The sequence below is a fragment of the Marmota monax genome, unplaced genomic scaffold (assembly GCF_021218885.2).
Source record: "Marmota monax isolate L192 unplaced genomic scaffold, Marmota_monax_Labrador192_F-V1.1 WCK01_AAM20220418_F8-fsc00066, whole genome shotgun sequence".
Lineage (NCBI taxonomy): Eukaryota > Metazoa > Chordata > Mammalia > Rodentia > Sciuridae > Marmota > Marmota monax.
The window spans coordinates 3,434,567-3,449,199 of record NW_026692805.1 but is presented as its reverse complement, the minus strand read 5'-3'; the positions used below and the strand labels follow the sequence as shown (position 1 = coordinate 3,449,199).

At 43.7% G+C, this 14,633-nt stretch overlaps 1 protein-coding gene across 4 annotated transcripts in view; it reads right to left on the bottom strand.

The window, feature by feature from the left end:
* Jcad (junctional cadherin 5 associated) overlaps nucleotides 1-14,633 on the bottom strand; it is a 100,993-nt gene that overhangs the window by 36,288 nt on the left and 50,072 nt on the right. For 3 of the 4 annotated variants that reach the window (XM_046448344.2, XM_058580531.1, XM_046448343.2), the window contains exon 2: nucleotides 6,098-6,428. In XM_046448344.2, coding sequence (XP_046304300.1) covers nucleotides 6,098-6,369 — 272 coding nt within the window. In that variant the 5' untranslated portion in view covers nucleotides 6,370-6,428. Of the gene's footprint in view, nucleotides 1-6,097; nucleotides 6,429-6,871; nucleotides 6,897-14,633 lie in introns of those variants that run through there. The other variant, XM_058580530.1, reaches the window with a different exon arrangement.

Sequence of the window (14,633 nt, the reverse complement as noted above, 5' to 3'; positions counted from 1 at the left end):
ACCATTTTCACTCGTGGGTTCATTTATTCAGTGAATATTTTTGGACTGCTGTCTCTGCTCTGATCCACTGTTCTTTGGAAGCTAAGCTCAGAGTAGGGAAAAGCGGGGAAGGCAGCACTAGGGAGCACATGCCAGGAGCCTGCAGAGCTGTGGAAAAGGCCCCCTTGTCCATGCTCTTGCCCCTACACCGTAGGAGAGCTACCTAAAGGCCCTGCAGTCCCACAGCTGGACATGGCAATGTGAGAAACTAGACTTCTAGTCTAGGTTTTTTGTTCTTCATCAAGAATCTGGAGAGCCAGTCATCTTGGAAGCAAAGCAATGGGCTCAAAAGACCCACTCAGGTCTTGGTTAGCTCCATGTTTATTGTTGTTACCACCCAGCGTCTCTCGGCTGGGTATTTCCTAGCTCCTGATCTCATCCAGTTCTTAAAGAAGAACCTCTCCACAAGCCATGCTCCTCTTGGTGATGTCACAGCCGCCCAGACCCACAAAACTCCAGGCTACAGGAGTCTTCCCACTAACTCTGAAAGTGCTTCCTTATCACTATGCCTCTGGAAGTCTGTGTTCAAAGGATCCAAAGTGTTCCTTGTTGGGAAAAGCTGACAATGGCAAAGCAACATGAGAGCATGTGCAGAGAGGACGGGGACCAGGCACTTCTGGAAGGTCATGCTGTTCCTGAACAAGAACAAAGCACCCCCAGGGAAAGGTATCCAAAGGGACCAGGGGAAACAGGAGGTTTCAATCTGCATGTGGGCTCAGAGCATGCCAGACCAGGAATATACACTTTCCCCTGTGAAGAGGTCAAGAGAGCCATGCCTGATGCTCAGGGTATGAAACAAGCGTTAAAAGATAAATAATGTGTGTTGGTTTATAATTTTGTAAAAAGAAAGAGCTACACAGGAACAGATGTTAAACTTGAAGATTCCTTTTTTGGAAAACCATTGTAAGTGGGATATGATTTGAGAGGAGCTTCAAAAGCTCCGGCAAATTAACTGTTTACCGTATCCAGTAGCACCATCTAGAATGGGTGTTTACTGATCGGATAGAAGCCTCCCAAGATGAGGACCCATGCCACCACATCAGAGACTCTCCCAGTTTGCTGAGTCTCTAATTAGTCCAACTGCCACTGATGACAGAAAATAATTACAAGTTACTGCCATGGTTAACTAACAAATATTTTTTTACTAGAATTCCTGGGGCAAAGCGGAGAAGAGTCTATTGTGGTATGACTTTCAGATTCAAACCTCAGCTAAGTTAAGTCATTTTACATCTTCCTCTGATTATAATATTTCACAGGAAACACATTAAGGAAACCGAGAATGCCTGATAACAGTCTTTTACATATTTTACGGCAGCTAAGTATTATTCAGTTATGGCTACTGGCATTTGAAATATGAGGTTTCCTCCATGAACAGATAACACACAGCTTTCCCTGATCCGCGTCCCCTGGACCATCATGTGCATGTGCCATGTGCATATTACTTAGGAAGCAAGGCCCGTGGGCTCTTCTGTACCATGGAAGTGACTTTCATGCCAAACCTGCGGGCAGTTTCATGGTTAACCAAGACGGGCCAGGAGTAGGTTAGCTTCTAGACCAGAAGGCTTTCCAGGAGGTAAATGGCTTAAAAAGGGGAAAATGCCAAGTCTTTAGAGTCATTCAATGAATGGTTTGTGAAGAGAGAACATATCTTGGGCATACAGTCAGGGCCCCTGGCCTGGAAACTGTCCTCATCCATAGCCCCTGATGTGGACAAAGTCCCAGCATCCATGTATGTCCATTTCCCCTCCACAGTCCGCCTTCTACCACTTTTTTGTCCCCCTGCCCTCACCAAGACTGATATGTCACTGGCTGCCCAACAACACTGATTCTTGTCTAGAAAAACTTAAACTAAGTTAGCAGTAAGCTCAGAGGTTAAACCCTCACAGAGGATAAGGGAAGGATAAAAGTTACCCTGAGCCCAAGTCTTTAGAAAGTATTCACTATCAGGGAAGAGGCTGCCCAGCAGAAGGGGATGCATAAAAACAGAGAGATGCCAAGAGGTAAGGAGGGACAAAGACTGAATGGGTCTCCCCTCTGCAGACTGTCTCGAGAGACATCAATGAACAGAGCAGTCCTGGCTTCCAGCACTGTTGCTCCCACATCTGATGGGGTCTGGCCAGTCTTCCTTCATTTCCTGTCCATGGATGATGGTTCCTGAGAGTTCCTGTCCTACCTATCTTTACAACAACCCCTGCCTTTCCATTTAGATGGGTACCAGTTTCTGCCACCCCAGCATCTACAAAGGAGGAAAGCTTTTTCACTAGGAACTGTTCAGCCACCAATAGTTTTGCTGGGTCTATGGCAGTTACTTTCTCCCTGCTTGTTCCCTGCTATACATGGCAGAAGCCACTGACACTGCCACCTCACCTGCCTGTCAGGGAAGCCAACACTCTTCCTCTTCACAACGGAACCTTCTCACACAGTCCCACCCTTCTCCTCTTCCAACGTTCTGAAAGACTCGTCCCTTGTACACATTGCCTAGGCTTATGAGTGCAAGGGTTGATTCAGAGGAATTATTTAAGGAATGAACATTCACTAAATGAAAATTCTTTAATAGGAATTAGTCAAGTCAGAGATGACTTAGATATGGGATCAGCCTTCAGGAAACTGACAATTTTGAAGACCAAGAGAAAATGTCGGAAGAATTCAAAGGAGAGGGTGACTTCCATGACAGCAACCTGAAGCCGTTAGGTAAGATGGAGTTTCCAGTATGAGACTGGGTGGAAAGGGAGTGGGGCCTGCATGGTGACCCTGTGTATCTGGCGTCCCATCAGTAGGAGGCCACAGGAGAGGTAGGCTGGCTGGGCTTACGTGGCCTGCAGGGCCTGCAGTGCTGGGCAATGCAGGGAGCAGAGCCAGGTGGGCCCTGTGCTAGCAGCAGTTACATGACAGGGGCCCAGAGCTCATCTTCTGTGCCTTCCAGCCATAAGATGGACGGTCCCATACATTAATACTTGGTTAAGGAAGACAGTTCTCATTACTCATTAACTTGGATAAACTTTGTACAAATGAGAATTGATTCTTGGTCCTATCTTCACTACTTGAGCCTAAGAACTTTTTGGAAAGTTCACACACCCCTGCACCTCTCTTCATATCAGAATTGACACTTCTTTACCATCTCGGATGCTCACTATTACTTGATCTAATAATAGCAAACTCTCCTAAGCATAGTGTCTTCAGCAAGGTAGGTAACAAGTATTCTACATGTTTGAAAATCCTGCCAAAAGAAGCCCCAGATGAAGGACACCACCTTCCTTTATGGCCCTTAACAATGTCCCCAGAAAAGCAGTATTATACATGTCATCTACAGTCGGTATGAGAGGATGTACTCCTTCTACAACTCCCCAGACACGAAGGGACACATCCATGCCTGCCAGGGACAAGGAAATGAGAAAACAGTCCAGCACAGGGCAGCTATAAAAGGGGCTCACAGAAGTGAGGCCCCTTTCAAACTTGGCCAAACCAGAGCCTGTGGCTAAGCTGGGCTCCCTCCACTGCTGCCCTGAGTGGCCCTGGACAAGCCATTGACATTCTCTGGGCTTCATGTTCTTCTGTAAAAATTACCAGTGTGCCTTGTCGCTACCACCTGCCAGCATAGAACAAACTGATCTCTTCCATCCAGCCCGTGGACTTCTAAACTACACCCTTTACCTTACCCGGGAAATTGGCAGGGTACTGAGGACCAGCCCAAGGTGTCCACCTGAGAAACAGCATTAGAGGAGTCCTCAGGACTTCCCCATCACCCTGCTGGCTTGGAGTTAGATGGCCATTCTGGTTCCAAGTGCCCCCAAACCTGGAGACCAGCCCAGTAGGGGCCACTGTGTGAGACAGGACAGGCAGCCAGACTACAGCTGCACTTGTCAAGCGATCAAAGGCTGTGAGCTGGCAGAACACCATTTATTCACTCAGATTCAGAATTCACATAAGCCATGATATGGTTGTTTTGTCTTGTTTTTTATTTTGTTTTTATGTTTTTTAAGCTTTTAACTATTTTTAACTTTTACGTATTTATTTCTTCCTAAAGCATGTCAACCTAGGAAGCCTTGCAATCGATCTCTGAGGATCTGGATATTGGAATAGAGTTTTGAAAATATGTAAGCTTTTCTCTTTTTACTTTTTAAGTCAACTTTAAGCCATCACACACCTCCCAAGTTAATCAGTAAACCTCAGAAACATGGAGAAAGAGACCAGATTCATGGAGAACTTAGTCAACATCCCACTGCCACACAAAAGCACTTATTTGAGCACTTCACTTGTGACAGAAAGAAATACTGCTTATGGGTCTGGTTATGCTACCCACCTAACACTGGGCAGGTGGGCCCTGAGGGTGCCCAGGTTACCATGCAAGGGTTAGAAAGTCCTGAGTAAGCTGTGTCTGAGCTTGGGGGCCACACTACACACACAGAATTCTAAAGGGGATTCTATTACCTCCTATTCTGAAACCCAATTCTGATCTGGATCCTCAGGTTTGAGGAAGACCCCCATATAACTGACACAGCCCATCTATATGGATTCCACGGCCCTGTCTTTACCTCATACAGAATTGAGTCTTCTGTTTTTCAAAAGTTCCCACAATGGCGGGAAGAATAAATTGAATCCATCAGCATACATTAAATAATATATCATTTACTGTGTGCCGAAAGCTGTAATGAGCTCTGCAGGGAAATACAAAAGAAACAGGAGATAAGGTACAAGCGTAATATCTTCAATCCACATTGGAAGATGGATATACTCAGTAAAAACTAGAAAGAACAGAAATCAGGAGAAAATCAAGCACATGTTTTTCTGATAGTAATTAAGGTTGCCTTCACCTTCAGCCAACTGGTCCATTAGAGTCCTCATCCAAATTCCACGGCAGGGAACATGGCTGCCAAGAGAGTTAAGCCCAAGAAAGTAGTGGACAGAGGTGTGGATGGTGGAGGGCAAGGTCAAAGAGCCATAGCTTCCTGTCCTCTCCCATGCTACCTTTCACTCCACACCTAGCTCCCACCAGTGGGAACTCACTAGTAGCACAGACCTGCTTCACTACACTGTGCAAGAGGCGCTCTTGTTTTTACCCAGTAACCAGTGTTGACTGCTCTGACTGCAGAAATGAACCTCTCCCATTTTTGACTGAAAGTCAAACAATGCGGAAGAAATTTTCTGGGTAAAGGTGACCTGTAACCCCAAAAGGCCAGATGATTCCCATCAGACTTAATTCACATTTCGGTGTGCTCTTCTTAAAAATACACCCCTGCCTCCACTTGTTGCCTTTATCCATTCTGGCTGGTTGCAACCAGTTGCATGAAGCAACTGTATACCGAGAGCTCTTCTTCTCCAATCTGTACTAGGTCCCAATGCAGCATTAAAAACAAACAGTTTTATGAAGGGGTGACAATGGTTTTCTCCAAGTTGAAAGTGTTTGGGAGAGAGTTTCAGGGCTCCTATCTCATGCTGGTTTTGTGGCAAGTTCTAGAAATTCCCTTTTGTTAACCATCTCATTCTTCCAACCAACCAATGCTATTTATCTGTTTGTTTGTTTATGTCATAGTGAACACCCACAGATGCAGCTGTGCTCAGATGGGATACCCAGATGAAGTACAGTGCAACTGCAAAGGGCAGATGGGTCCAAAGCCAAGGGAATTATATCAGTACACAAGAAGAAAGGTTGTCTTTGTAATAAATGGAGGGGAATACAACTTCCTGTAACCTACAAAGTATTGAAATGTATTAATAAGAAAGACAAATGTACCATGAATGTTTGCGTGGACATGAACTAGCTTTTCCAAAGTTCCAAAATGATTCCTACCTGAAGCAAGTGAACACAAAAGAGAACAGAGACACACAGCATTAAAACACATTTAGCACAGTACTCACCTGTTTATTGAAGGACTACTATAGCCAGCTCCTGGGCTAAGTGCTGCTGGAACACCCCAAATACCACAACGGAAAGAAGTGTTCTTATCTTAGACTCTTTTTTTCCTCCTTGGCCCATCCAAATATAAAAAAATTACTAAGATGCAACGCAACGCCAAACTCTTAAGTTAAAGGAATATGGCAGGTCAATATGGAACCTTACCCGGCCTCAGCAGCTCTAGAAGCAGAAGTACTTGGGCGCTCCCCGTGGCCCCTCGGAGTGCCGCGGCGGCTTTCAGAGTCACTCACATGTCCTGTCCCTGGGGATGACTGACTGTGTTCAAAGGCTACAGGGCCATCCTCATACCCATTCATCAGGCCACGGGCACCTCTGGTCCTTGTCCTTGTTCGTTGGCGCCCTTCAGGGTTGTCTTCACATGATTCTCTTGACGGTTTGTATCCATGAGAAATCAGAAGATCCTCCACGCTGTACATGATGCACTGGCTTCATCAAAGCTCAACCACTGGAACCATCATGGTGGCCGGACTCATCACTGAGGGGAAAACAGAGAGAGGCAGTTTGTGACCTGTCCTCCATGAAGAACTGCAGTTCCCTCTATCCACCAAACCCGACCAGGGTACACCTGCACCTAAGTGGAGAAACGTGGCTTTGTCTACCTGAAATCAACCCCAGTGGGCTCGTGCAGGAGAGATGGAGGCCGCACTGGCTCCACAGGATGTGTGGCAGGTCTGGGGCTCTCACCCTCTGATGACTACCTCTTGGAGAAGAGTCCAAAACAGTGTTTAAGTGAAGAAATGATCACACTGCCCACGGACCTCTAGCCCCACTCATCTAAAAAGAAGCGCACCGAAGGAGTCAGGGCAGAGCAAACACAGACACAGAAGCTCAATTACTACTTCATGCTTCTAAAAAGAGAGACTACCAAGACCCAGCCTGATCTTATTATATGTGCCTGTTTTCATCTTGGACACATACCTTTTGCTCTGAAGGGCAGAGGGAGATCTTTAATCAACACGTAGCCATGATACACTCCAGTGCAAGCAATTGGAAAAGCGACTGCCAGGGCAGCTCCCCAGGGAGGCTAACTAGCAGCTGGAAATAGATTTGAAGTGCTTAGGCTCATAATGAGAAAACAAACAACGTGCTGATCCAGCTCACACACTCTACCTGCTGGGCAATATGAAAGTTTCCACGTGAGACTTTAAAGAATAGAATTTTTCCCCAACAACTTTTGGGGGAAAGTGCTGCCTTTCTTGGTCAAGGGTGTCCACACTCAAATTCTGCCACCTGAAATGGCAGCAGCTGACCCCAGTATAAGCTGCCCAAAGGCAAAAGGACCAAGAAAGAAGAAAAATGAATAATAAAAGCTAATTTAACAGCAAAACAGGCAGGGCTGCCATGTTCACTCACTAGGTGGGAGACAGATTGTGGTCAGATGGATTCACCACTGCTTCAGCCTCTGCAGAGGCTGTTTGAAGCTCTGGCCTGGGTGACAGCATAAAAAAAGCTGGCTTGGTCAGACCTTGGCCAGATCTAGCCCCACTTTGCTGGTGCTTGGAAATAGAGTCACTGTGGCCACCACAAACAATGGCCAGGAAATGCCTGCTGGCCCATGTGCAGGTGTGAGGAAGACGCCTGTGCTTCCTGTCAGCAGGAATTCTCCCTGGGATCCACCATGCTATTCTGCTGACTGTGCATGTCCTGGCTTTGCATTGCCCACTAGACCACAGGAGCAGGACAGTCCCTGTTGTCAGCCTGGGGAGGACTGCACAGTGTAGGTCTGCAATTTTCCATCACATCTCTCCATTCTATGGCAGCTACTGCACTTACAGGAACATCTCTATGGCAACTTCACCATTCCTGACACTCCTCTGTAAGACTCTCCCAGGGCTGCCTGACTTGGGTCATTCACTTAGAAAAGGAAGGACCAAGAGAAGCAGCATTTGTCCTCTGACTCAACTGAGCAAATCACTAGGCTAGGAACTATAGTCAAATGAGATGTTATTGTAAAATCAGAGGTATGGGAACACAGGCTCAAGGCTTTGAGGGCAGGTCTTTGCTTTGTTCCATGCTAACTCTCCAGCATCTAGTATTTAGTATCTTCTTAATAAATAAATACCTGTTGAATGAATGCACAAAAGAGAAAGGAGCATTTGAACTAGGTTTTGAAGAATAATTAGGAGTTCACTAGATAAGCTGCATGTATACACATATGAGAAGGGAACCCGGCACATAAAGTACACTGTGGGTACAGTGATTCCAAAAGTAAAGAAATGGCTCAGTAACGAAATCTTGGGGGCCTAGAACAGAGTCCCAGACCCTCTGACTCACATCTGAGTCAGCCCCAGAGCTTAGAGTTCAGGTCTGATGACATTTGCACATGTGCTCTCCCTCTCTCTCACCATGTCAAGCTCTTTCATAGGAAAACAGCAAGCACTGCACCCCATCTGGCTACCCAATACACCAAGGAATGTTGCCTTGTTCCCAGGAATAAAGAAATGGCTTAGCAACAGAATCCTGGTGGCCTAGACTAGAATTCCCAGACCAACTGGCATATGTTCCACACAGAGTGGTTGTACTGCAGCTCATTTATCAGAATGGTGAAGAAGCAATAACCATCCCCAAATGTATATGTGGGTCATTTTCCTACTAGGGATGGGGAAGTTGGTCCAATATGACTATATGTTTGGAATTATACTTAGCAAAACTTTAAATGGCCTGACAACCCATACCAAGCCATAAAAATCTTTTGAAAAAGTTGTATAGGTATAAAAGTCATAACCTGTCCTTAAAGATCTGAGGTCAAAAGTATTCCAATTTCTAGAAACTGCAAACTCATTTCCATCCCTCAGAGGTGGGCAGACCCCCGGGAGCAGGAGCACAGAGCACACAGACTTCAACAGTCAGGACTTAAAGCCATGTGAGCAGCCCAAGAGGCCAGGGGAGACCACAAGCCCAGCAGTAACCCACGTTGCTGCCCCCATCTAAACTAGTGGAAGACTTCCACTCCCGAAGCTAATGCTCTTTGCCTTCTCAATCCCAGCTCAACTACTGCATTTCCACATTCACACTGATCATTACCCTCTCCCCTCAGAGGTTTCTGAACAGTGTCATATTATTTCTAACCTTTGTCATATTCAGCTTACCTTCTCTAGCACCCTTTATCTATGCAATGGGCTGCCTCAAGAGGTGGCAGGCTTCTCCTCACAAACATGTCAATTACAGTGGCCACTACGACGATCTGCTGAGGTGTAGGAAACTCAGGTATCTACCAAGTTGCTGCACTGGAAAGATGGCCCTTTAACATTTCTTTCCAGCATTCTAAATCAACAACTTTAATTCTATCACCCAGACACCAACTCAAAAGGTGGCTGTAAAGACAAATACGCAATAATAAATAAATCAATAAATGGTAGGAAGGGCGAGCCAGCATGGTGGTGCACACTTGTAATCCCAGAGACTTAGAAGGCTGAGGCAAAAGGATCCCAACTTCAAGGTGTCTGGGAAACAGTCAGACCCTGTCTCAAAAAAACAGGGCTGAGGATGTAGCTCAGTGGTAAAACACCCCTGGACTCAATCCCCAGTACCCGCCTCCAAAAAAGAGGTGGTGGTGGAGAGAATTTCTCAAAATCTATCAAACTATGCTTGGTTTATGTACAAATAGCCTACAATGAATCCCATAAATACATATATGAATAAAATAAATAATAATAATAATAATAATAATGGCAGAGGGATCAGTAAAACAGAGCAAGTGGATTGGGAGAGGGAGGAAGAGAGGGAAAGGGAAGATATTGAGAAAGGATATTGAGCAAATTATGTTATGTGCACATATGAATACAGCATAATGAATCCCATTAGTATGTGTAATTATAATGCACCAATTTAAAAAAAAAAGACAAATGCATGATGAAATTTGACATCAACCTAACTTATTACCATAATTATTCTTAACAATACATTTCACAACTTGGAACTGTCTGTGTACAGGTACACTGGCACAGGATCAGGTGTGATGGCAGCCCTTTGCCCATACTCGGATTCCTGGAGCCAGTGAGTAACCACACCAAGTTTCAGTCCTCTCATGTGCAAAATGGCAATGTTACTATCTTTCCATCTCACCTGACTGCTTAGTGGGCCCAATGAGAACAAGCCGAAGGGTAAATCACCAAACACACATAACATTATAGACTTATTGTGCTACAATGTTTCTAGTTTGTCTCTGAGGTTACTTGCTTATGGAAAGATTTCAAACAATTGCTAATTTTACCATGTAGTTCAGACCATTTCCGGATTTCTTTTGTATCATTTGCTATTACTCTTGTTTGATTTCCAGAGCCATTCCTGCCTTATATCACCCACATATCTAGTCTTCTCTGAGTGTACATTTCAACTTCCAGCCAAGTAACTAAGAACAAAAGTATTATTTTATATAGTCGAAAACATTCAAACACATTTGCTGAGTGCCTATAATGTGCCAGGAACTATAATTATAACAGTGAACAAGACACATTCTTTGCCCTTGAGGATCTGACTGTCTAGCTGTAAAGATAGCTAGAAAAGAGGCAATTAAAATACAGCATATGCATACATTATGAAGGGAGCTTGCCACCTCCCATAGCCTCATAGCACCAGGACAGGGAAGAGATCCTACCCGGTCTCATGGGATCAAGAAGGCCTGGAAGACTGCTTTTTAGTCTATCAAATCCTTTCCCTTAAGGCTGCACTATAACTCACCCTGGTGGTACAATTTTCCAGCCAGTTCATTCAAGAAATTTTTCCTTCACTCCTTTGTTTATTTAAGTCAAAGCTCATAGTTGATTATCTAGGAAAAGTAATGAAGCCTGTGAAGGTACCTACACAGAATTCCAGGTAGAAACTAGGAAGAGACTTCTGGCATAGGCTGGGCCAGGACACAACTTCGAGAAACAAATGAGCCCAGTTTAAATCTTGTTTTCATTCTAGGAATATTTAAATACTATGAATTCAGAGGAAACATTTAACATGAGAACAAACACTTTAGGGGAACAGTCTATCAAGCAAGGGCTGCCCTGAACATAGGCAATTCCTTGGCTGGGTACCTCTTAAGCAGAGGTTAAGGTAATTGTAAACTATTTTGTTTTTACAGTTCACACTGAACGTGTGAATACACACATCAAAACATGAAAGCAAAAAGATTTACCCTCATATCCTGACATGAACTATAACCTTGTCTACTCTATTTTACATTTTTAAAATGCTGATCCAACTACTAAGCTAATTTTGTGACCTATTAAAATAATTGCATGACCCACAGTTTGAAAAGCACCAAAGTAGAGGCCATTCCTATGATGGTCAAAGTGTTAGATGAGATGACCTCTGAAAAATTTTCAAGCTCAAATATCACTCATTATATGAGAAATTCCTTGCTCACTGCTCTTCTCAACAGAGAATGAAAATCTGCTTTCCAAGAAAAGTTATAGCTATTAAATGATGCTACTTTCCTAGTCTTCAGAGCATGACATGAAAAAGAATGGATTTCCTTAGGATAAAGTGCCACCTCCTGCCTCCTTCTTCCCTACCTGAGACCTAATGGGGCTTGAAATCGGGGCCTCTGAACACCCAGCCTCTGTCTGACACACAGACCCAGCTGTAGAACCAGGGGGACCCAAAGGGCCTGGGACACGAAATGCATTTTCACTGCTGCCTTTATTCTTTCTCTCTCTGGTTTGAGACAATGAAGAAGCAGCCTTTTGTGGCTTTTCATTTCAGTATTATCCTTTTCAGATTTTCCTATTTTTCTTTACACTCTGCATTCTTGAGTTAGTCCACCACTTCTCAAATTCAGACAACATTTATGAAACAGTTTAGTAACTGCTACCACAATGAAAACTGACAGCAGATTAAAAGGCCACGTGCCCCGGTGGGCCCATTTCTCTAGGTAGCAAGTGTTCACTGCTTCTCTCCTAAGACAGAGCTGCCTGCAGACGCCTATGCCATCCTGGAGAGGGAGCAGGGCACAGTATGAAGAGTGTGGGCTTTGACTTCAGAAAGACCTACATTCCACCCTGGCTCTTCCACTTGCTGGTAGCCTTTATCAAGGTACTTATCTTCTAAGCCTATTTTCTCATCTGTAAAATAGATGCATCCACCACTTTTTCCAAAGAAGAATATGTGGGCCTAGGAACTATCAGGATGTTAACACTGTCACCTCTATTGGGCTTCATAGCACTGGAAAGATTTTCTCTTTTAATTAAGAGAAATCAGAGCAGACCAGCAACCTGGCTCTCAGGGACCCTCTCACTCTCTTGGGCCTTCAGCCATATGCTCTTCCCTAGTTTGGTTTTGTATAGCTTGGGTTATGCCAAACAAGGCTTTTGATCAAAACGAACTTTGTAGAACAGCACATACAAAGAAGAAAAAACAGACTGATGAAAATAACCTTTTTGTAAAAGAAAGATTTTGTGCTGAGTATGCAAAAAAAGAAAAAAAAAAGAGAGATGCAATCTTTCAAGTTTTTTTCCCCTGTCTTGTTTTTAAAATGAAAAATAAAATAATGTTAAAACTTAACTTGTAATGGAAGAAACAGTGATGGAAACAAGACACAAGAACACTGAGGTAGGTGCCAGGACAGAGTTTAGTCCCAGTCTCTCTGTTACTTTCATGATGTGGAACCAAAAAAGAAATATTTATTGGCATGTAGCCTCTAATTTAGGTAGAGGAATAACAAGGCTGGAGAGCCAAGTTTTTCTGGGTGAGGTTCTTGACTGATCCATGACATCTCTAGATTTATATTCTATTCTTTTCAGCCCTTAGGAAATGCCTGTGACAGGTTGTAAAGTGCTCAAAATACTGTCCCATCGATATACAAATTCACCAAGAATTCCCTTCAATTCAGGGTTAACTTACTTTCTGTGCCTCTCACCCCATGGCCCCTATAAACTCTCTTTATAAACCAGGAGGAAGAATGTACATTAGGAGCCCACAATCACAGGACACATGAACAATCAAATCAATACCCATGAGGATCTGCCATGAGCCAGATACTGTGTCAGTTCCTTGGCACTTTGCTTTCTTTTGTATTCCCAGGAACTTCCCGATGAAGCTGTGGATGTCTCCATTTCACAGATGAGAATACTGAGGCTGCAAGCCCAAGGCAACACAGCTTCTAAGTGGCAGATCCAAGGTCTGCCTAGCTTTGAAGTCCACGTGTTGAGGTTTCACACTCCTGGGAAGGTGCTTATAGTTCCTGGAGGTGCTTACAGGACTTCCAAGAGCATGGGTGAGAAGGGGAATGGGCCATTTTGTATCTCCAGGCTTTAGGAGGGCATCAAAACAGAACTGTAATGGGGAAGTGAAGGCATGGACTAACTAAACACCTGAAAGAATGCACCTGCACAGTGGGCACGTAACCTATCCCATAGATTCCCCTGCTCCTAAGCAAGCTCAGCCCTCCATATTCTCCCCCACCCACCGCCATCTAGGAGTGAGTGAGTAAAAAAACATCCAAAACCTTTCCACTGAGTCCTTCTTTGGGGTCTATAAAACATATGCTTGGGCTTTTTCAGCCTTGGGATTGAACACAGGGCTACTATTTAAGACTTATTCATTTTATATTTCCTTCCTCATCATTAAGTTCCCTAATTTACCAAATAATATACAAACAAGAAAAATCAAAAAGACATGGTAGCATTAAACTTAAAACTATATACTTTAAGAGAAAAACAATTCTCTTTTATTCTCTTGAGTTAGATGGTTCTTGTGGATGACTGTACACATACACACACACACACACACACACACACACACACGAGTCAGTGCCGCCCTTGCCCATATGTCTTGATGGCCAATTAATTTTTAAATATTCAGCAATGTACTTCATTCACAAATATACCATTGTGACCGTCACAGGCATCTTTGGTCATTTTGGGTCTTGGGTCTTTCTAAGTAATGCTGAGCCATCATAAAACTTGCTGTGTGAAACCAAAAAACAGGCAAATCACATCTAGGACAAATGAGAGAGGAGTAACAGCAACAACAAAGCCCTAAATTTAAAAAAAAAAAAAAAAGACAAAACCAAAAAACCCTATATAGAAATGGCCACTCTTATCTGCAACATCAACAGAATTTGGACCTCAAGTAGGTAATGGAGACCACAACTGGATGCAGGCAAAGAAAAGACTGCTCAATGGTGAATCTGGCAAGAAAGGGAATAGGAAAGTGGAGAGAGGGACGACAGAGGGGGACAAGTAGTTAGATGTCCCCTCACTCTAACTTGCAGGCATGTGAGTAGGAGGATAAGGAGAAAAGGAATAATAAGAGTAATTTTCAAGTGAGGAAGTACAATGGATTTTAGGTTTGGTGTGACTAGGATAATGGTCATTTCTTTTACAGAAATGGGAAATAATTATTGATTCAACAGTATGATAGGTAATTTGACTTTGATTCAACCCAACTCTTCCCACAAAATTTTCTTTGTTTTAATTGATTTTATTTTTTTAAATACACAACAGCGGAATGTACAAAGCACAATTTTTCATATATTTGTATAAAGTATGTTCATGCCAATGCATGTCTTTATACATGTACTCTGGTTTTTTGCATTAAATTCTTATTACACATATATACCACAATTTTTCATAACACTGTTTGTATATAAAGTAGGTTGACCCCCAATTCAAGTCTTCATACATGTACTTTGGATAATGGTGTCTATCACATTCCACCATCCTTGCTAACCCCCTGCCCCTCCCTTTCC